The following is a 22,238-nucleotide window of genomic DNA, read 5'->3' as shown; positions in this document are numbered from 1 at the left end:
TGACAGTTTGGGGGTTCTTAACATATTCTTTGCTACTTTTATTACATTATTATATGAAATACATTATAAAATGTTTTACTAATTCATACTTGGTTGCATTATTTCCTTTCATACCATGATTTATTTTTATACTCAACTATTGACTAGAATGCTTTCAACTTCTCACTACTATGCTATAAAACACTTAATTTATATAATTTTTCCATATTGCAATGTATTTTCTTAGGACATGGCTAATTCTAAGAATTGGGATTACTAAATTTCAATGTATCTCCAATTTTACTATTAATTTTGTGGCTACTGGTTGCTTTTCAAAGAGCCAGTGCTAACATACTATGATACAAAACTAATGGGAATACTAGGTTTTAACTTACCAACACTGGTTATTATTATTACACATTTTTGTCTTTGGTGGGTGGAGAGAACATGAAATTAATAGTCTCATTGTTTTAAGTTTGTATTTCTCTGGTCATTAAGAGAGGTTTCACTTTTGTTTACGGCTTATATTGTTTTCACCCATACATATATGATACCACCACCACTATCTACTCCTCAAGATCTTAATGGTCTTCTAATGCTACAATGTTCTTCTCTAGTTTGATGCTTGACCAATTAAACTAATTTCTAATATTCTTGTGGTCAGATTTGTCTATCTCTGGATTTGTGAAATCTATTGACTTAAATACTTAGAATGTCATTCTCGGCTCACAGTTCACATAAATATCCAAATTCATTTCTCCTACTTTCTCTAAGTAAAAAGTGTGTGTTTGGGGTGGGGGTGGGGGTGTAGCTATACTATATCTGGAATACACTTCAGTGTGAGATGTTCTAATCTATTTTCTTTTCTCCAAACTGCTATCAAATTACCCAAACACCTCTAACTGAATTGTTCTTTCCCAATAGTGGCATCTACTTTTGTGATATTTTGTTCCAAGGGTCAGTCTGTACATGTCTATAATAATTAATTTTACAAGGTAAGCAAAAAAAGTATTTAGCTTTATCTATAAAAAATTTCCCAACATTTCTAAAAATTTTCCTTTAAATCTAATAAAGTTTTCTTTAAACATTTCTCATTTAGAGTACCACAAAGTTTTTTTCCCCCAATATTATCATGAATACTTCTGGCTAATTATTACTGATATTCAGTACCACATGTTTTAAAACTGATAGTTTTAATAAATGTCATGCTTATGTTTATAGTAACAGCTAAGTTTAAGCCTACTACATGGAATAAAATACAAGAATAATCTATAAAAATGTTCTAAAACGAAGTCCAGAAAACAGTCCATTTTGCTATAATATTTAAAGGTAGGAAACACTGACTTTTGAGATTTCCACCTTTCCATTTCCAGTCCTTTAAGTTTAATGAAAAAAAAAAAAAAAAGAATACTCTAAAAAAAATTTACAGATAGCTACAAATATTTTAATCGAAGCCTGTCAGAGTTATAACCACTGGGTGAGTACCCTAGGAACTGGACATATCTGCTCCCAGAACACAAGAAAGCTGGAATGCAAAATGCATAGGTTCATAAGGGAGGTGGAGAAATTTCCATTCCCAGTTTCCTAGGGATACAAATCTATTTTCAGTGCTCTCAAATAAAATACAGATAATTACTGGGAGTGCTCCACTACATGGAAAACCCGTAAGTCCATAAAATAAAATAAGCAAACATTTCACAAAATTTTCAATTACATTTTCTTTACCTATGGCCAATTTAGACAGTTATATCTTATTTAATGCTACTTCAGCAAAAAAGTTGACTTTAATTTCTCTACCAAGGAAAATAAAAAGGGACAACAATGTTATCTTAAATCTACTGAATAACAGTACCTATGTGTAGATTTTCATTCCATGGAAACTGCTCTCATACACATTCCTATTAGCCCTTTAAAAATCAGTAAGGTAAGTAGAGTATTAGCACCTGCAATCTCATAGATTAAGAAAACTTTGGTTCATAAATGTTATCTGCCCAATTGCAAAGAGAAGCCAGAACAAGAAGAACATGTCCAATGTTTGTTTCCATCTGTACTACAGGAAATGATTGGGGTATAAAAACTAATCACACAGGGCTATGTTAAAATTAAAGTTACTTTTACTTTACATATCAGTGTGTAAATACTTCTTAAAAGAGGCGCCATAATGCTTTCTTTAAATTTATTAAATTTCGGTTTGCTATAACCTAAATTTTACCTCTAGCTGTTCATCCTCCAAAAGACTTATAACCAGCCACCTGATGTCTTTAACTGCATCTTCATTGTTTAGGAAAATAAACAGGTTATAAAATACCATGGTCTGGAGGTAGGTCAGTACTGTATATCTAGCATGCCAAGAACTGCTTCTTGCTGTCTGTGAATGAGAAATTAGTAGAAATAATGAAAACAGTGCTGACAAGAACATGAGATGACAGTGAAATTACAAATAATCTAGACTTCCAACATAACTCTACTTTTACAGGTATAGCTAGAGCAAGCTCATCTTACATTTCCTTCTAAACAAAAGGCTGCACAAGCTATTTCAGGTAAAAGTTAGTTATTCTGAATGTATGAATGAATGGTTGAGAGTAAAGGGAAAGGAACACAGATAAAAGTCAATTTTAGAAGAATTATTTATAATTAAGGACTCTTAAATCCTCCAACGCTTGCACATTATTTTATTTTACTTTTGATAGTAGCCGGTAGGTAGGGTAATGAAAGCAAACAAAATTGAGAACTACTAAATTCTACTGCAAAAAAATACCATTTGAGGCTGTTAAAAAATATCTTTCAGGGGAAACCATGGGAACATGTCCATTTTTTATATTATATAACGCATGTGTAACCTGCATAAAGCTGAGCACATAGTACACTAAAAATGCAGCCACAGGACTTCCCTGGTGGTCCAGTGGTTAAGACTCCACGCTTCCACTACAGGGGGCGCAGATTCAATCCCTGGTCGGGGAACTAAGATCCCATAGATCCCACATGCCTTGCGGCATGGCCAAAAATAAATAAAATAAATAAATAAAAATGCAGCCAGAAAATATATACTCACTTAGGTCTTTCTACCACAGATCAGAAAATACAAGTGAATAAAATAAAGGGGAAATGGTAAAAGAGAATGCCCACCCCCTCCCTCATAAGCACTTTGTATCCAAGGTGCTTCAATAATTAGCTCTTTATGAATATAGAAAATTTAGGGTTGAGTGACCTGCCCAACGTCACAGAATTCGGTGGCAGAGCCAGGTACAGATTCTAAATCTGTTTCTTTGGTCAACATATGTCTCCTCTCATACTAAAAGAAGATTCAAAATGAATGCAAGTAACAGGTGTTGTGTGTACCGCAGTTGACTTTGTGAAATTCTTAGAACTGTAAACCAAAGATATAAGTGTTTGATATACACTCTTACTTGTTTTAGCACCCGAAGTACCAAAGGCACTTGATGAGGGTAAAGCAACCCCTGAGACATTAGTGATAAACATAACTTTGCATCTCTTTTCAGTTCATCATAGCTATTGTCATTTTCCACTGGGGCGATCTAGAGAACAACAACAAAAAACAAAGACATAAACTGAGAAATAGCTAATAAGTACAAAGGCATCCTTACATGAAAGAAATTACATTTTTAATTTTAACAACTTGTACAGAAAAATCCAAACATACACAAAACTAGAGAATAGTATAATGAATCCCCATGAATCAATCACTTCTTCAACAATGACAAATTCATGGCTAATTCTTTCATTTTTTGCTCCACTGTGGTTCCCCATCCCCCAATTAAATTATTTGAAGCAAATCCCAGACATATTTCATCCATAAATATTTTATTTTCGGGAATTCCCTGGCGGTCCAGTTGTTAGGGCTCTGTGCTTCCACTGTAGGGGGCACGGGTTCAGACCCTGGTCAGGGAACTAAGATCCCACAAGCCACACAGCATGCCCCCCACCCAAAAAAAGTTATTTTTATCTCTGAAAGATAAAGTCTCTTATTTAAAAAACCTGTAATGACATCATACATAAAAATTCATTACAGTTAAAATATATTCAGTAGTGCTCACATTTCCCCAACTATTTGATGCCTGCATATCCCAGATCCCACTTACCATGAAGGCCTAAAGGAGATTCTCAACCTCGATATTTGTATATTCAGGTTAATTGTTAGGCCCGTCACTAGCAAATTATGCAGTACAGCAATCTAATGATACACATTTTTTTTGCAAATTTCAAGTGGATTCAAATAAATCATCCTATCAACCTCATTCTCATATACTATTTGCTTTCTGACTTTTTTCTGAGTGAAGAAAAGGGGTGGAACTCCAGCTATCCCAACATTCACTGCACATTACCCATTTACGAACATATGACATCATGTTCCATACCCACTATGTGGTAGTGGAAAAAAGTTTAGGCACCACTGCCCTAAAGACAAACCATATCTACACCAAGGACCTACAAGTAACAAAGACCTATCTATACACTAATGGCTACTGTCCACTTTTATATCCCAAAAGATCCCAAAGGTATCCATGGGTATCAGGCCCTACAGAGCACTTTAAAAAGTATTTTAGTAGTGAATCCTTCGAAAATTTCCAGGAGTGTTATCTTTTTGAAATTTCCTAAAGACAAAATATACCATGGCAGATGAAAAGTTTAGCATGCCATTTGCTAATAAACAGTAACAAGGGCCCTCCTTCTTAAATAATAACAACTGTACTGACCAATAATTGTCAAGTAGTGGTGATGTCTGTGCCAAGCCTTCCCAATTTGCAATAAGACTAGACTGTTTTCTTAACCACAACCAACCACAGCATCACTACCAACTATAATTTTGGAAACTACCATATAATCTTAGTTTACTAGCTTTATCCACTGACTGGATAGATGAATAATTAAAACCACCTCAGGTTATATCTTGCATCAAATAAAACTTCAATATGATTACCAGACACAAGTTACTTCCTGCAAATATTTGTTAGAACCAACTATATATAGTGCCATTTAGCAATGTAAAATAAATACAATATACTGAACATTTTGATTTTCAAACGTATTATACGTTGAATTAAAAAGTCAGAAATAGCTATATTCAAAAATGTCATTGTGGCTTTTTTTTTTTTAAAGCTATCAATATTTTCCTAAACTATTACTTGAAACTGGCTCTCGGTAAAACAATGTTCTGTCTTTAGACTTTTCATGTAACTGTCAAGATCCTACACTTACCTAATATTGGAAAGATTATTTCAACAAATATTTAACCACTAACACCTAATGATTTTCCTGTGACTATTCTACCTTTCAGAGATGCAAACAAATCATACACAGTCTGAAAACCTATCAACCATCTGATGATAATTATAAATTCCTTTTGAAGGTCAAAAGGGGATGCATTTTTAATTTCAGACATAAACTTACCTTAAAAAACAAAGGTAGAAGCTGAAGTTGTTCAGTGACTGCTGTAGAGAAGGATCTTCCTGCACTCGCCATCAGCCATTTCAATACTTTATGGAAACAAACACAAAGAGTCAGTCTTTGCTATCCAGTTAGAGACTACAAAGTAGAGTGATTCTATAATGCTAGTGTCAGCCACTCTGATAGCTCTTCAGTGTAAAGAAAGAGGTCTGTGTTACCTCACAAATTAGATCAGCAGTGTGACAGGATCCATAACAAATGGTATCAACTAATCTACGGGACTGAAGCCACCCTCAAAGAATGAATCAGCAAATTATTAATGGTCTACAAACACTCACACAAAGTACAAATTAAAACTAGCTTTCAAAAATCCTAACAAAGCAAAGTTAGTTGTTTATACTTAGAATCCTTGAAAAAAATTTTAGATATAAAAACAACAGGGGGGCTTCCCTGGTGGCACAGTGGTTGAGAATCTGCCTGCTAATGCAGGGGAGACAGGTTCGAGCCCTGGTCTGGGAAGATCCCACATGCCGCGGAGCAGCTGGGCCCGTGAGCCACAGCTACTGAGCCTGCGCGTCTGGAGCCTGTGCTCCGCAACAAGAGAGGCCGCGATAGTGAGAGGCCCGCGCACCGCGATGAAGAGTGGCCCCCGCTTGCCGCAACTGGAGAAAGCCCTTGCACAGAAACGAAGACCCAACACAGCCAAAAATAAATATAAAAATAAATAAATAAATAAGACCCGGTGCAACCAAATAAATAAATAAATATTTAAAAAAAAAAAAAAACAAGTTTATCTTAAAAAAAAAAAACAAAAAAAACCCAACAGGGAACCCCCAATAATCAAGACAATTTTGAAAAAGAACAAAGTTGGAGGACTCACAATTCCAGATTTCAAAACTTAATACAAAGCTATAGTAATCAAAACAGTGTGGTACTGACATAAGAACAGACATAGAGACCAACTGAATACGCCAGAGAGCACAGAAATTAATGCTCACACATATGGCCAATTAATCTTCAACAAGAGTGCCAAGATTATTCAATGAAAAAAACGACAGTCTTTTTAACCAATGATGCTGGGAAACTGGGTATCACAAGCAAAAGAAGGAAGCTGGATCCTTATCTTATACCATAGACAAAAATTAGCTCAAAGTGGACTGACGACTGAAATGTAAGTGCTAAAACTATAAATCTCTTAGAAGAAAACTTAAGGGACAAACTTCATGACACTGGATTTGGCAACAATTTCTTACACATGACACCAAAAGCAAAGGCAACAAAAGAAAGAAGAGGTAAATCAGACTTCATTAAAATTAAAATTTTTGTGCATCAAAGGACACTATCAAGAGAGTCAAAATGGGAGAAAATATTTGCAAATCATTTTCAGATAAGGGATTGATATCCAGAATATAGAAAGAACTACAACTCAACGACAACAAAACCACCTAATTCAAAAATGGGCAAAGAACTTGACATTTCTCCAGAGAAGAAACAAAAATGGAAAATAAGCCAATGAAAAGATTTTCAACCACTAGTCATAAGGGAAATGCAAGTTAAAACCACAAGATACCTTCTTCACACCCATAAGGAGAGCTATAGTCATAAAAACAGAAAACAGGTGTTGGCAAAAATGTGGAAAAGTTGGAACCCCTCTGCACTGCCGGTTGGAATGTAAAATGGTGTGGCCACTGTGGAAAATAGCTTGGTGGCTCCTCAAAAAATTAAACATAGAATTACCACATGGTCTAGCAATTCTGCTTTCAACACCCAAAAGAATTGAAAGCAGAGACTCAAACATACTTCTACATTAATACTCATAGAAATATTATTCACAATAGTCAAAAGGTGTAAACAACCTGAATGTTCATGAACAGATGAATGGATAAACACTGAAAACACTATGCAAAGTGAAAAAAGCCAGACACAAAAGGACAAATATTGTATGATTCTCCTTATATGAGATAACTAGAATAGGCAAATTACAGAGACAGAAAGTAGAATGGTGGTTGCCGGGGTCTGAGGGAGGGGAGAATGAGGAGTTATTGTTTAATGGGTACAGAGTTTCCGTTCTGCAAGATGAAAAGAGTGTAAAGATGGATGAAGGTGATGGCTGTACAACAATGTAAATGTATTTGATGCCACTCAGCTATAAATTTTATATTATGTACATTTTACCATAATAAAAAGGGGAGGGGGGAGAAGTCAATAGGATAATCTAAAATGTCTGTTTTTAGAGGGAGTTTCTACTAAGTTTAGCCACTCACTAGTTTTTAAGAGTTTTATGCCCTGGGTTCGTTCATCTTCTTCACCAATTCCATTTTCTTCCATAACATGGTTCTGAATTTCTTCATCTACATCCATGAGGGGTTTCAATTTATCTAGAATTCGAGCAGTAAACTCAGGGACACGAGGGGATGCTGTTGGTGCAGTGTTTGGCAAAGAAACATCTATCATGAATATATAGGTCAGCACACTGTAAAATAAAATACATATAATAAGAAGAGATCCACATTATCAATAAAACTAAGGTTCAAAAGTATGACCCAACCAAAGTAAATTTTCCCAAGACAATCCCTAGAGAGGGTCTTATGCCTGTGCACACAATTCTGAGGTATTAAAAACTACAGTGTGGTGACTACTCCCCACTGGCTTGTGAGCACACTACCATTCTATTTTACATTCAGAGACTCTTGTCTAATGTCCCACAATACAATATAAAACAAAATCTGAAGAAGAGGATATCATGAAACTCAACAGTAACATAACCAGTATGTATTACTAGACATTAATATTTGATAAAAAGAACTCAAGAGGTATACCACACCACAGAGAAAATAATACCTACCTCCCTATTCTTTCCCTGACATTTTTGTAAACCTGGGTGAGTTTGGGTTCCAAGTACTTCAGTAGTCTATGCAATAGCTCAGGTACTCTCCACTCCTGCTGGGCAAGGCCACCTTGCAAGACATAGAGTCGACTAAAAGTAAAGGACAGTAGAGTTGTGTTAGTGCCCGTCTCTACCTTTACATGTTTTTTTTTTTTTTTTCCCCTGTGGCATGTGGGATCTTAGTTCCCCGACAAGGGATCAAACCCGTGCCCCCTGCAGTGGAAGTGCAGAGTCTTAACCACTGGACCGCCAGGGAAGTCCTGCTTTTACATATTGACAGTATAGATTAATGATGTCTGTATTCCACTTAAAAATTGTTTCATTTTCAAACTAACAATTTAGAATAGCACCTTTAGGAAGATTTTATTAATTTTTTCTACATCATTTTCTCTGTATCTCATTTCATCTCCACTGCTATACAATCAAAGGAAACACTGACTTTAGAATACTCATGGAGTTAATCTCTAAGCAGCAGAAGTTTCCTCACTAATTAATAATAATAAAAAATTATTCTTCTTGTTACAGGATTATCTAGATTTTGTCCTCTTGTTCAGTAATTTTTGCAGTTCCTTATGACCAAGCATATTTTTTTCTTAAAAGGATTACTATCTTCTTTCCTAATAGGAAAGAGTGAAAAATTAGAACATGTGATAAAGAAGTTAATGATACTGTCATGGTACAAAAAAGCAGTCCTGATATAAAAGATGTGACAGCGGAGTAGGCTGGACCTACTTTATGTTTGAATTGCTCAGGCTGCCTCCATTTCTCCTACTTGTTCTCAATTGAGAAATAACTGTATTTAGAATCATATGTTGTATTGAATTGAACTATGGTCATCTCCCAGAAGAAAGTGTTACATTATGTAGCCTTTAGGAGTATAGACATTTCACTTCTACTTATACATAAAGAACAAAGATGTTATCTTTCGTTGTAAAATCTTTTGTTAACCTCATAAGCTTCCTTCTCATTTACCATGCATCTACAAAGGATCCTCCTTCACCACTCAGTGGTGATTCCAACAGCAGCTCAAAAAGCCAATGAAGTTTCCGGGGATCTCTGCTTTCCTGTGTTGAAAATATAAAGCAGCAGCAATTAAAACAGAGGTCATACAATTTTTCAAATAAATCAGACATCGTTATTTTAGAAATATAAATAAATATAAGTATAGAGGAAGAAAATCAAACTAAAACTCATAGGCAAGTCAAATCCAAATGTATTCTTATAGCTCATGTTAGAAAGATTAACAGTGAGAAAATTGTTAGCTAAATGGACTCTCTTAAATCAAAGTATAACTGCCCTGGACATATAAGGTGTCAAAAATAATACCTATAACCTTGTATCATCTGGCTTTTACTGTATGTAAGTTACACTTCTAGATATAGGATTTGACTTGTCATTTAATCTAATAATGCAATTACCATGGCAGAGAAGGTATAACAATCACTTAAGAGTTATCACTCAAGGCTTATTTAAAAAGCTAAACAGAACCATCTCCAGTCATGTAAGATGATAAAATTTCAGGATTCAAGAGGTATAATGAGATTTTACACATTTTGAGACATGGTATGAAACAGTTTGAATAGATCAGTGAGACACAAAAATGAATAGGAGAACTTACACAGGACGTTGCTATACAAGTTCCCCAGTCGTTATAAGTTTCTACTGTAATGTTGGACAATGCTGTTCGAAGCAGAGGACACAGAAGCTCCGAAAGCTTCTCCACCTACTCAAAACAAAATACACAGGAAAAAGTTAATGATACTCAGAACATTTTTCTTCAACTATCTTTTTCTCCAAACACACACATACAAATACACAACCTGATACTTCCTTTATTTCTTAGAAGACCCAAATAATCCAAGAAAGTAACTTCACCATGTTACCATGATACATATCCAGGTAATAAGGCCATCTTTTTCCAAAAAAAAAAAATCAGAAAAGAGGAGACACTTTATATGGTTTCTTACAAAATCTCTCATACTATTAAAAAGTTCTCTCTTTAAATGTCTGAATGACATAGTACACTGGGCTGAAACAAAACCTCAGTCATCTCTGTATTTTGCATGCTTATGGAGGTCACTTGATTGAAACCTAATATAGGAAGCGATGACTTTTCAATACAATTTAGTATTAGCCTGAAGTATAACCTTTAAATTCCAAGTTTTGGATGACTATAAATAGCATTTTAAAAGTGTTCAGTTATACAGAGACTGTGAATATATATATGTGTCTAAACATTAAACTGCTTCTCACAGTTTAGTGAGAACACAAATCACCTTGAGATCTTGATAAAATGCAGATTCTGATTCATTAGCTCAGGGTGGGACCTGGGATCCTACTTTTCTAATAAGCTCCCAAGTGATGCCCAAGCTGCAAGTCCATGGACTATACTTTAGTCAAAAGGACCTACGTAGCACAAGTGGGGAGAGAGGGCTTGGGATAAAATTTCCAGTGGTAGCACTAGGCACTGAATAAAAAGAAAAAAACAAGCTATATCTTAAATAACTTATACGGAAATGAGATGTGTTCTAGAAATGAGGTGACTCAAAAATGACAGAGACAGGATGACAAGGATATATATGAACATGGTTAAATAAAACTGTTTCATATGGGAGCAGGAAAATGGCAATATTACAAACTAACGAATAGTTTAATACATGATTCGAATATGTATAACTAAACTAATATATTAAAAAGTGTTGATAATCCTCCTAAAAAGTATGTGTAATTAAGTTTACCAGGAACAATATTTGCGTCTTTTCTTTGAAAAATGGCAGCCTACCTTTTACTCCGGCATTCTGGACATTTTACCAGGTTATTTTCAGTCTAGTGCTTCTTGCTAAGAAACTAACCTTAGGGTGGATATGTAAAACTTAATCTTACAATTAAAAAGACAGATACTCAAAAAAAGGCTGTCAAACTCAAACCATCCACGAGACCAAATGAGTAATGTAAATTAGCACAGAGGCTAAGAGAAAAGATTTAATGAGAAGCTAGAGAGTGCCTCAGGAAGGGAGAAACCCATGCACAGCCCCAGCCAACTGATACAGTGCAGCAATGCGGGACCAGTATTCCACGATCTTCCTATTTCTCAAGAGAAACTAAAATCTTTTTTACAGGATGGAAAATAATTCAGATTTTAAAAGATATTCAATGCCACCTATAGACCACGACTTTGTGACCTATACTCAAAAGCAATATGAAGTTAAACATTTCATATTTTAGGTGTTAACATCTTTTTCTTTTTCTAAAAGATGTGTGTGCCCTTGATGCAGCCGTGAATATGTTCTGATAAACACACAAACCTGCCGTCCACCTTAGAGCTCACAGGCGCCACGGGCTAACCCCATGGAGACGAGACAAGCGGTAGGACCACTGTCCGCCCCGCCGCTGCCCCCATCAGCCGCCCGCCCGGCCACCTGTCGCCTTGCTCCCTCCTGAGGACCGCCAGCCCGAGGTGGCACCGGAATGCTGGCAGAGGGGCAGTGGTGGCGGAGGCTGAGGGACTGAGCTAGGTGTTAATACCTAACGCGTTGGGAATTGCTGCATAAATGGATAATGCAGCTTTAAGAGGGAATGCACTGTACAAATTACATCACCTTTTCAAATGTCCAATGTTTAGAGCCTCTGATTAAACCAGCTATAATTTCTGCAACACATCGCTGGGTGCTCTCATGTGAATCTGCAACCAAATGTTCTAAATGGGGCTTCAGAACTGGCAGAAAGGCATCATCAAAATTTCTGAATATACCCTATGCAAATAAAAATAAGAAAGTTCTTCAGTACTCAAACGACTAGCATCTCCAGTATCACATGCTTATATTTGTTTGCTGTTATGACCACTGTGCTTAAAAAACTCCATGTTCTCCCCCATAGAACTTAACTGTTTTAACAATGTCTGTAAGTTAAAATGGTAAAAACACTGTCATTTGCCACATTACATTAAAATATGATCAGTGAAAGAAAAATTAATAATCTTTCTAACCTTAAAAATATCACACACACCTCAAAAAAAAATCAAATAAACATGAAATGCATAGTCTTGTGGGTTTTGGTTTTTTGCTTCTACTGCTAATTACAAATATTAGAGATAAATACTAAAAAGCTTGTTTTTTTTGAGTCCTAGACCTTAAGCCAAGATGAATATGATAGCCATTACTTCCAGAGTCATTTTAGATAAAGATAACAGATGACTGAACTCAAACTTTGAACAAATACTTTAAAACTTATGAACCTACAAATTGACAGTCACTAAGCTTTATGAAAAGGGTATGTAAATAACATAGTTACCTTAAAGAGGCAAAAACGTCGAGGATTAAATTTATCTTTTCCTTTTCTGTCTTCTAAAGATAGAAAAGTAATTAACTGTTCCACAAATTTAGGATCAGAAAAATGATCAAATATAATCTGTTCTGCCTATAAAGTTAAAAAAAAAAGAACAACATTCAGGGATTAAAATCTATTTAAAAACACGATTCTGAAAACATTAAAATTCAACCATAAAGTTTTGAAACTCAACAGTAAGTTTTTATTTTTGTTCTAAAGAATTTTTAGTTCTCATAGAGCCTTTCTGGAACCAAAATAATATTGCCTCCTAAAAATGCTAAATCCTAGGAATAGCTAAAAGTTTTCCTTCAGCTCTTCAAGCTTGGATTCCACTTCTCAAACTGCGAAATAAAACCAAAAAATGTTCTGCTTGAGAAATGAAGACTTAATGCTATTGTGCCAATTTCTGTGCAAATTAGGAAAATCCTCCAAACTGCAAACCAAACCCCAGGAAATTATTTCCATATTTATAAAATATCAGCAGTTAAAAGGTAAACTTTGCTCAGAATTAGAAAATAAAAGCTACAACATTAACTTAATTGAGGAAGACATAAACCTAAAAGCCCTTCATCAACTTTCAAAATGATAAAGGAGTTCTACAAAGACTACGAAGTTCCGACTTAAATCTACAAACATCTATTTACTGAGTATCCATCATTTATACGCAATAAAAAATTAAAGCCAGTACCCGAGTGCTAAGTAGGTAGTAACTTGGGAGTGACCTTAGATATAGAAGACTTGTGCTAACTGGTCCTAACAGAAGGGGGGACGGTTGCTGGGGAGTAAGGGAGCGCACATTTACCAATACTTACTGTGCTATACTGCAATACACAAATTGGGGGAAAAAAACCCATGAACTTAGTTTGAAATATAAATCAGGGGCCAAAAGTAAGATGCATCTGAACCAGGTTAAGTGTTTACACATGGTGAAATTAAATGCTTACCTCTGTCAAATCCTCCCTGCTTCTGCCAAGCTTAGGCTGCTCTTCCACACCAGCATAAACAACCATATTCCTACACAGTTAAGAGTTTATATTTGTAACACACATAGGAAACAACATTAGAGCTTCATGGACAGAAAGCATTAGAAGGCACTTTTAATGAACTCTAATCAGATGCTAAGTTGTGGGTTATGAGTATATCACTCAGTCTTCCACCTTAAAAATCTCAGGTCATTGCATCCTAATGACATAGATTATTGGTGTCAATAAGAGACAAATAAGTATTTCTTGGGGCTGGTTTAGACATGTGTAGTATTAATAGGTAGGAATATAATTTAGAGCAACTATTAACAAACTCCTTAGATGTATAATGGTGGACTAAGGAAGTCTAAGGGTTTCAGTGGAAAGACAAGGAAAGAGGCAGGATGAGGTATATAGCACTGGCAAGAACAAAGAAAAAGAGGAAGAGGGAAGAGGGAAAAAGCTAGAGATTGTGTATCTTTGGTGACAAAGGACCTCTAACTGCTTCAACTGCCTCAGAACCTCCCTAGAAATCCAGATGATAAAACAAATTATATCAAAGATAAGTTGTTTAATAATAAGGTGCATGGCAAGTTGCAACTTACTGTGGCCAGGTGTAGTATCCCCAGTGAGTTTTTTCCACAAAGCAACTTGACTCCCATTCTTTTTTAGTTCTTGGTATACTTTTGCTATCATAATGCAACCAATGATTATCGGGTCTATCACCAGCAACAATTTGGGTGGGCTTAGGATATCCACCTAAGGAAAAGACAATTACATTTCGTGAACTTCAAAATAACTGTGCAATAATTATTCTCAAATAGTGCTAGTGTGACTTTATCTTCATAACAAGACTCTGTTAAAATTCGCTCAAGGCAAAAGCACATACGTATGAGGCATTTCACATCAGAGAAGGAAAGATGGGATTATCCACTAAATGGTGTTGGGATAGTTATTTGAGGGGAAAAAGTCAAGTTTGATCCATACTTCATCCCTTTTACCCAAATTGAAAGGATTAATTTTGTTAAAACTTTTTAGGTTTGAATTAATTATTTACAGAGCTCAACGAATTCCCATATACCCTCTTCAACTAGATGCCCCCAATTTTAACATTTCACCATGTGTACACTTTGACATTCTCTCTCTCTCTTTACACACACACACACGTACACATGCACCTACACACACTTGTTTTTTGGGACCATTAAATATTCATTTAATATGAGACTTACAAACATGTGTTTCAAGTGAGGGTAAAACAAGATTAGCAGTAGAGAGTATAATGAAATGAAAGTCTTTCCCACATTTAGTTAACACCATTTTATAGTGTTCCAAAATAAAGGTGGTAGTTGGTGCACAGCTACACTCCCTCCCAAAATGGGGTTGGGAGTAAACTGAAGACAGCTGTTTGAATATCTCAGGAGTTATCAGAGATTAAAAAAATTGATAGCCAAAGTAATAAAAATGATGTTTTTCTCCCTCCAAAATCAAATTAACCTTGCCCCTAATCCTACTACTGAGGAAGGAACACTTAACATATTGATGAGTTAAATGGTAATGGTATTTTAAGCCTTTGAAATACAGTTTGATAAATAACTAGTATAATTGCTTAGCTGATGAGATAAGTAAGTAGATGACATGTGTACCCAGAGTGTGTAAAAGCTACACATTTTATGTATTATAAAGACATAAAGAGCCATCTATTTTTATAAATACTTGTTATCACTAGTTTTTACTAAGTCAACTGTTTTCCCTTTATAATATTATTTCATACTTCATATTAAAATCTTCCTATACTTCTATACTTTGTATAGAAAACTACTTGAGATCAAGAACTGTAATTTATACATTTCAAAGAAACTTTCCAAGTTTGACTGAGAGCACTACTCATTACGTTTGATAGCACTTACTGATTTCATAGGGGTTGATGGTCAGCTTTTTGTGGGTTCTTTTTAGCTGCTTAAGAATACCAGCAACAGCTGAGATTGCCATCTAAAAAAGAAGCAGGTAAGGCACATATATCAAAATTTTAAATCTCTCAAATGATTGCTCCCTTGATCAAAAGCAGAAGCTGGGTTTTGTTTCTTTCCAAAGCAGAGAAATACCTCACCCACTGACATCTGGCAGCACAGCCACATGAGGGCTAACTCTGACTTGGACTGAGTCATTTGCAGCTCTTACTCTTAAACCTTCATCCATGCTAGTTTCTGCCTAAAAAACTTTTATCCTTTCTTTGTTAAACCAACTCCTGCTCATTCTTCCTATCTCAGCCTAAACATTTCTTCCTAAGGGTCTTTTCCCAATGTGCCAGGTCAGGTCAGCCCCATCTTGCACCCTACCTCTAACAGTTTTCAAGTTAAAACCAACTAGTTGTATCCCTCAGATACCTTTCCCTTCCTGTAACATGTTATACCTGTAATTAATTTTTTAAAGTCAATCTTTCCGATTAACCTATAAACATGTCCCCTGCTGTATCTCCAGTGTTGAAATGCACAGCACCTGAACTCCTCCTCATATATTTGTTGGATGAATTACTATCATCTCGGAACCAACAGAGGTAGATTTCAAATCAGTACACTTCAAGATATCAGGTGAGGCAAAAATTTTCTAACCCAAGATTATAGCTAAAATAAAGTATCTACCTTTCGAACTACAATTGCATCATGGTTGAGATTCTCAACAAAAAAACGTATGGCACGAAGGGGTAACACTCGGTCATCTCTCAAGAGTAGAGACAAAAGCCCAATGCCTATATGTTCAAATTTCCAGGGCCTGAAAAGGGGAGGGGGGGGGGGAAATCACAAAACATATCATTCATAAAATCACTTTAAAAAAACAACCCTATATTTAAAACACTATAATTTTAAGTTTCCCAAGAATCAAAATAGGTATATTGAAAAATACTGCTCCTATCATTAGCCCCATACTTTCTAAACTCATGAATCAGACTACAACTTTTTCTGACAGTCATTCATGGCCTTCAGGGTAGAAACTTCCTATAATATTGAAGATAAGTTTGAGAATTAAAAAAATATATTTTTGCACTTACAAATTTCTCTGCTCCACACCATCTAGCAAAGTGTTTATCAAATTTTCATAGTTCCTTTAAAAAAAAAAAAATTCAGGTAAGGTATTGTTTTAATACAATACTAAGATGAACATCAAATAATGTAATATAAATTCAAATTCTGGCCAAATTCACCCTCCTCTTCTCATCACCAGACTATAAAGGGTCTGGTGAGAAGAAAGCCAGAGTGAAAGCAGATGCGTGACCCTGGGAAAAGAAAATGAAAGGCAGAGGAAAAAAAAAAAAAAAAAGTGCTAAGTACACTGAGCGACTCAACCATTCCTGAGCGGACATTCCAAAGTAAATTCGTGAGCAGTCATCAATTGGTTAGGAGTGGTCTACCTATGTAACAACCCAGGTATACATGAGGTAGGCTATAAAGTTTATTATTTATATAGAACTGTTAGAAAAAAATTAATAAGCATATTCATAAGGCAATGAAAAAAATAAAGTTAGGAAGCCTCCTGCTTGAGTGTTACAATTGAAGTGTTTTGGTCCCAAAAATCTAAAAGCAGTTTACTAATATCCTAATAACAAATTTGTATAAATGTTATCGATCAAAAAGTTATTATAAGAGATATGAAGAGATAAACATGTTGAACTTGAATTTAAGATTTAATGAGCGGGATATGTGTACTAAAAGAAAAATCAATTCATGTTGAAAAAAACATATGATATTAAGATAACTTTAGGGACTCCCCTGGTGGTGCAGTGGATAAGACTCCGTATTCCCAATGCAGGGGGCCCAGGTTTGATCCCTGGTCAGGGAACCAGATCCCACATGCATACTGCAACTAAAAGTTGGCATGCCACAACTAAGAAGCCCATGTGCTGCAACTAAGGGGCCCTTGAGCTGCAACTAAGGAGCCCACCTGCCACAACTAAGACCCAGTGCAACCAAATTGAATAAATAAATAAATAATTTAAAAAGATAACTTTATCGTGAGATGGTGTTTTCTACCTCCATAGCGGAAAGTGACAATCAGGGATCTTCACAATAATTACCTCTTAACATTTTGGTATCTCTTCAGAATCAATGTGCAAATTTCATTAGGTAGTTATAGTACATCTATATTTTAGAGATATTTAAAACCTACTATCTATAAAGTTATACATCATGATAAGCAGGCATTCATAATTACCTTAGGGCATCAGCATTCCTTTCTTGTTGGCGTTTAAGTCCTTCTTTAATTTCTTCTGAGCTAAGCATTATCTGTTTGATAGAGGGGTTTTTTGATTGTTGAAGTAATTCTGCTATTCCGACACATGACTTTGGAATCTTATTAAAAAGAAAAGCCAGAGAGGAAAATCAAGTACTGAAATACCACAGATGAATCTTGACAACATTATGCTGAGTGACAGAAGCCAGATACCAAAGGCCACAAACTGTATAATTCCATTTAGATGAAATGTCCATAACAGGCAAATTCACAGAGAAAAAAGGTAGATTAGTGGTTTCCAGGGGCTAGGGGTATGGGGGAATGAATGGGAAGCCATTATTATTGGGTACAGGTAAAGCAACTATACTCCAATAAAAACTAATTTAAAAAAATTATTGGGTACAGGGTTTCCTTTTCTGAGTAATTACAGTGTTCTAGAATTAGAGTAGTGATGGTTGTACAACCCTGAGAATATACTATTGTGAATATATATATATATATATATATATATATTCACAATAGTATATAACAGCACACAACTGTTGTGTTAAAAAGGTGAATTTTTTGGTATGTGAATTACATGTCAATTTTTAAAAAAATTTAAAAAGAAAGCATAATCTAACAACCGTTACAAATAGCAAGAGTATGTTTTGCAGAAAAGGAATATATTTAGAGCAGTGGTTTTTAAAACTGACTATGGACGTCAAAAATAATCACTGCAGAAAAGAGGGGGATTCAACCGCACTCACACCTCTTTTACCCATCCCCAATTCTGATGGGTGTGTAAATAGGCGTTTGAAAATTCTTGGATGATGATCTGCTATCTCTTCCCATTTGAGCTCCACTGAACCTGATATTTACTTTTTCATTTGTCAAATCATCCAATTTTAATCTTCACTATAAATTATGGAACCCTGTGGTCAATCGTCTGTGACTTTGACTAGTAGAATTGACCTCCTGAAATATAACCAACTCTTTGAAAAATGAGGCTGCAGACATACAGGGGATAATGGTAAATGCAACAATGTAATAACGCTGTGGCCTCTTGGTAGAAAACCACCTAGTTCTCTCCTGGCCATGCTCCAACTTCCTACTCTACCCTGCCATCTATAGTAATGATCACTAAAGCACTAAAAGGAAACAGAATACAAATGCTTTAAAAAAAATTAGAATCAAACACCAAGAATATTATTACTAAAAAAAGACAAGAAAATAATAGCATTTTGACACAGCAGTGTTTGCACTAAAATTTGAATTAAAAAAACGATTTTGCTTACTGTGAAGTCTAAGCCAATTGTTTCATATTGCCGGTGAATCTTTTCTGCAAGATCATCAAATAGCCTCACTATTGATGGCTTTTCCAGGGACATTGCTTTGCTAAGCCCAGAAGAAACAATTGCTGGCCAAGTCTGTACAATACAGTCCCAATCATGAAGGTTTGCCAAGCATACACCGCTGTGATTTCCAAGGAGACAATACAAGGCACCCTGCAGGAAAAAATGATCAATATGGGAAATAAGAGGCACTGCTTAGTTGTAGCCAACTCACTTACATGTTGTTTTCAAATTTACTAAACACTGATTATTTAAATGCTTGGTACTGGTTATAAAAGAGGTCCCCACATTCAACACGTTACTTCTAGAAACCTGAATTTGACACTTAAGTGCAATCCAGTAATATTTTCTCTAAGTCATTTAACAGAGGGTTAGCTCAAAGAATGGCTATTAATGAGGTAACATAGAAATGTGAAGACATTGCTTTTATGGACATAGCTTCCATTCTAATTCTCTTCTACTACATTTATAAAGGCTGTGAAATGTGTCACTCTTAGCATTTTAGGGTATAACATAATTTAAAAAATAATTTAAAATTATTAAAATAATTTAAATTATTTAAAAATTTAAAAAATTGTGGTTAATTTAAAAGATAATTTAAAAATTTGTGGTTAAATCTGGTTGCCAAGTATTTCTCTAAGTATATAAAAACTAGGTTACTTAATTATACTGTGTACTTTTTACTCATAGGAGCTCAATCAATCAGAATGATTCTGATGACAGTAGGTACCTCTTTCTAAGGTATCCCATTTTAATGAAAAGAGCTATTAGTACCAAAACATTTTATTTCCTGAACATTCACCTGAACAATTCCAATCTGGCTTCCTAACCACCCTGGGCTCTAATCCTCTTTACAGTTCTTATAAGGTCACTGTAACTTCAATTTTACTGACCTAATAGACAGTTTCCAATTTTAAGCTTACTTGACTTGTCTGATTTTGTCCATTTAAACTGCTCTCCACAAGGTCGACAACAGATCACCCAATGAGTTAGATCCTCTACAACATTCTTGAATTACACATCTGCCTTGGGGGTCAGCAATTCCATTACTGCGAAATTCTTTCAACTTTTCTCTACGTTTGAAAAATTTCGTAGTAAAACAAAACAAAAAACCCTATACCTTGAACTGCTGTTGCGTGACATCTTGCCTATCAGGCCGTAAGAACTCCAAAACCAGGGGAATGATATCTCTGCAACAGAAGTTATATGCTCCCAAGGCAGCAAAAAATGTTTGCTGGGCCTTATTTCTGACCTAAAGAAAGAGTTATTAACAGACGACTTTTATTAAAGGGTAGACAAACTACAAAAAAATTTCTAAATGAATCATTAAAACAAAGCAGTGGTAATTTAAATGTTGTCGTAATAACAGAAAAATATACCAAAGCACATAACTTAACAAAAATGAGTAAATGATAATCTTTTTATCAGAAGGAAAGCAAATTACCACCAACCACATCCATGGTTTAAGTTACACTGGTTCAGGGACTTCCCTGGTGGCACAGTGGTTAAGAAATCCTCCTGCCAATGCAGGGGACACGGGTTCGATCCCTGGCCCGGGAAGATGCCACATGCTGCGGAGCAACTAAGCCCGTGCGCCACAACTACTGAGCCCGCGTGCCGCAACTACTGAAGCCTGCACATCTAGAGCCCATGCTCCGCAACAAGAGCCACTGCAACGAGAAGCCTGCGCATCCCAACAAAGAGTAGCCCCCACTCGCTGCAACTAGAGAAAGCTCGCGAGCAACAACAAAGACCCAACACAGCCAAAAATAAAAAAAAAATAAAATTAAAAAAAAAAAAGTTACACTGGTTCAAATAACCTTTTGATAAAGGAGAGACTGAATGGAACTGATATGCATTTGTTCAGTAACATAATCAGCAGACTATTAAACTTTTTATTCTGAGTTACTCTTAATGAGAAGAGTCAGATTTTCTCTTGTGTCTGCACAAGGAAAATCAAAGACTTTCCAAAACACAGAACAACTTAACCTTTTCAATGCAAGCCTTAAGGATAGGCCACATATTTTTAACCCAAACAAAAGATTCAGTATAAATTTATAACCCATGAACTAGTTAACTAGTAATGAATAACTGATTATAGTAAAAGCAATATACTGTACATATTTCAAACTTGTTAAGACAATACTTTAGGCAAAATCTCTGGGTTAGATTGGTTTCCTAATTTACACTATTTTATAAAGACAGAATCATTGGCTGTACATGAATCTCTTTACTTTTCCCAGTTCTCTGTGTTTAGAGATAAATTTTTGGTCTTATGCTACCTGAAAGGGGGGACCCCCACAATTCACATGGTATCAGCTTCCAGAACTCAAGCAGAATGCCTAGGAAGAATTATATGGCCTTCACAGACAGGCCTTCATAATGTGATTTAATTTAAGTGGCATCAACATTACACTAGCACCATCTACCAACGTTAGCTATATATTTTTTAAAAAAATTTGAGAAGCAATTACAAACAGCAAAAATAAACATTATTTTAAAAAGAGAAGCAAGATTAGTTTGAATATATTTGTCATTTAAAATGTAAACTTTCTTCGCCAATAAATTATTTAAATTCCCTTGTTAAAATGGGGATACTTTAGATTGCGTGTTACAAAATGGGTGAGAGGGGGCATGCCCAGACTGTTTGGACTAGCCTTACCTGACTGTATGAACTTGTAGATAAACGAAGAAGATCTCTAATCATATCCTGATGTATCTTTTTGTATTCACAACCCTCAACAGTTAGTGTTCGTAGCTACAAAAAAAAAAAAAAAAAGTGTAAAGCAAATCTCAAAGTTTTTTACTAAAAGTTCATTTAATTATAAAGTAACACCAATAATTAATATTTATCTGAAAAACTGTCATTTAAAAAAGTCACTGTGGGGAGTTCCCTGGTGGCTAGTGGTTAGGATTCCGGGCTTTCACTGCTGTGGCCTGGGTTTAATCCCTGGTTGGGGAACTGAGATCCCGCAAACCGTGCAGCACGGCAGGACAAAAAAAAAGGCATCATGATTTTAAAAAGCTATTTACCTCATGCTGCAACATTACTCTGTCAATCAATAGCGCTCTGATGTGTTGCTTTTTCCCATGGAGCTGAAAAACAGTAGCAAACAC

At 35.4% G+C, this 22,238-nt stretch overlaps 1 protein-coding gene across 3 annotated transcripts in view; it reads right to left on the bottom strand.

Moving 5' to 3' along the window:
• PSME4 (proteasome activator subunit 4) overlaps positions 1 to 22,238 on the bottom strand; it is a 97,182-nt gene that overhangs the window by 5,593 nt on the left and 69,351 nt on the right. For all 3 annotated transcript variants that reach the window (XM_082357952.1, XM_082357950.1, XM_082357951.1), the window contains exons 25-43: positions 22,155 to 22,217; positions 21,784 to 21,879; positions 20,242 to 20,373; positions 19,065 to 19,274; positions 17,770 to 17,906; positions 16,610 to 16,663; positions 16,203 to 16,332; positions 15,471 to 15,552; positions 14,166 to 14,319; positions 13,543 to 13,612; positions 12,563 to 12,688; positions 11,872 to 12,024; positions 9,891 to 9,995; positions 9,245 to 9,336; positions 8,231 to 8,362; positions 7,650 to 7,858; positions 5,389 to 5,474; positions 3,387 to 3,515; positions 2,192 to 2,347 (exon numbers count right to left, since the gene is read on the bottom strand). In XM_082357952.1, coding sequence (XP_082214078.1) covers positions 2,192 to 2,347; positions 3,387 to 3,515; positions 5,389 to 5,474; positions 7,650 to 7,858; positions 8,231 to 8,362; positions 9,245 to 9,336; positions 9,891 to 9,995; positions 11,872 to 12,024; positions 12,563 to 12,688; positions 13,543 to 13,612; positions 14,166 to 14,319; positions 15,471 to 15,552; positions 16,203 to 16,332; positions 16,610 to 16,663; positions 17,770 to 17,906; positions 19,065 to 19,274; positions 20,242 to 20,373; positions 21,784 to 21,879; positions 22,155 to 22,217 — 2,316 coding nt within the window. The remainder of the gene's footprint in view (positions 1 to 2,191; positions 2,348 to 3,386; positions 3,516 to 5,388; positions 5,475 to 7,649; positions 7,859 to 8,230; positions 8,363 to 9,244; positions 9,337 to 9,890; positions 9,996 to 11,871; positions 12,025 to 12,562; positions 12,689 to 13,542; positions 13,613 to 14,165; positions 14,320 to 15,470; positions 15,553 to 16,202; positions 16,333 to 16,609; positions 16,664 to 17,769; positions 17,907 to 19,064; positions 19,275 to 20,241; positions 20,374 to 21,783; positions 21,880 to 22,154; positions 22,218 to 22,238) is intronic.

The sequence above is a fragment of the Balaenoptera borealis genome, assembly GCF_965194805.1.
Source record: "Balaenoptera borealis genome assembly, chromosome: 15".
NCBI classification, from domain to species: domain Eukaryota; kingdom Metazoa; phylum Chordata; class Mammalia; order Artiodactyla; family Balaenopteridae; genus Balaenoptera; species Balaenoptera borealis.
Note: the sequence above shows the minus strand (reverse complement) of the source record. Positions and strands in the feature narration are given on the sequence as shown.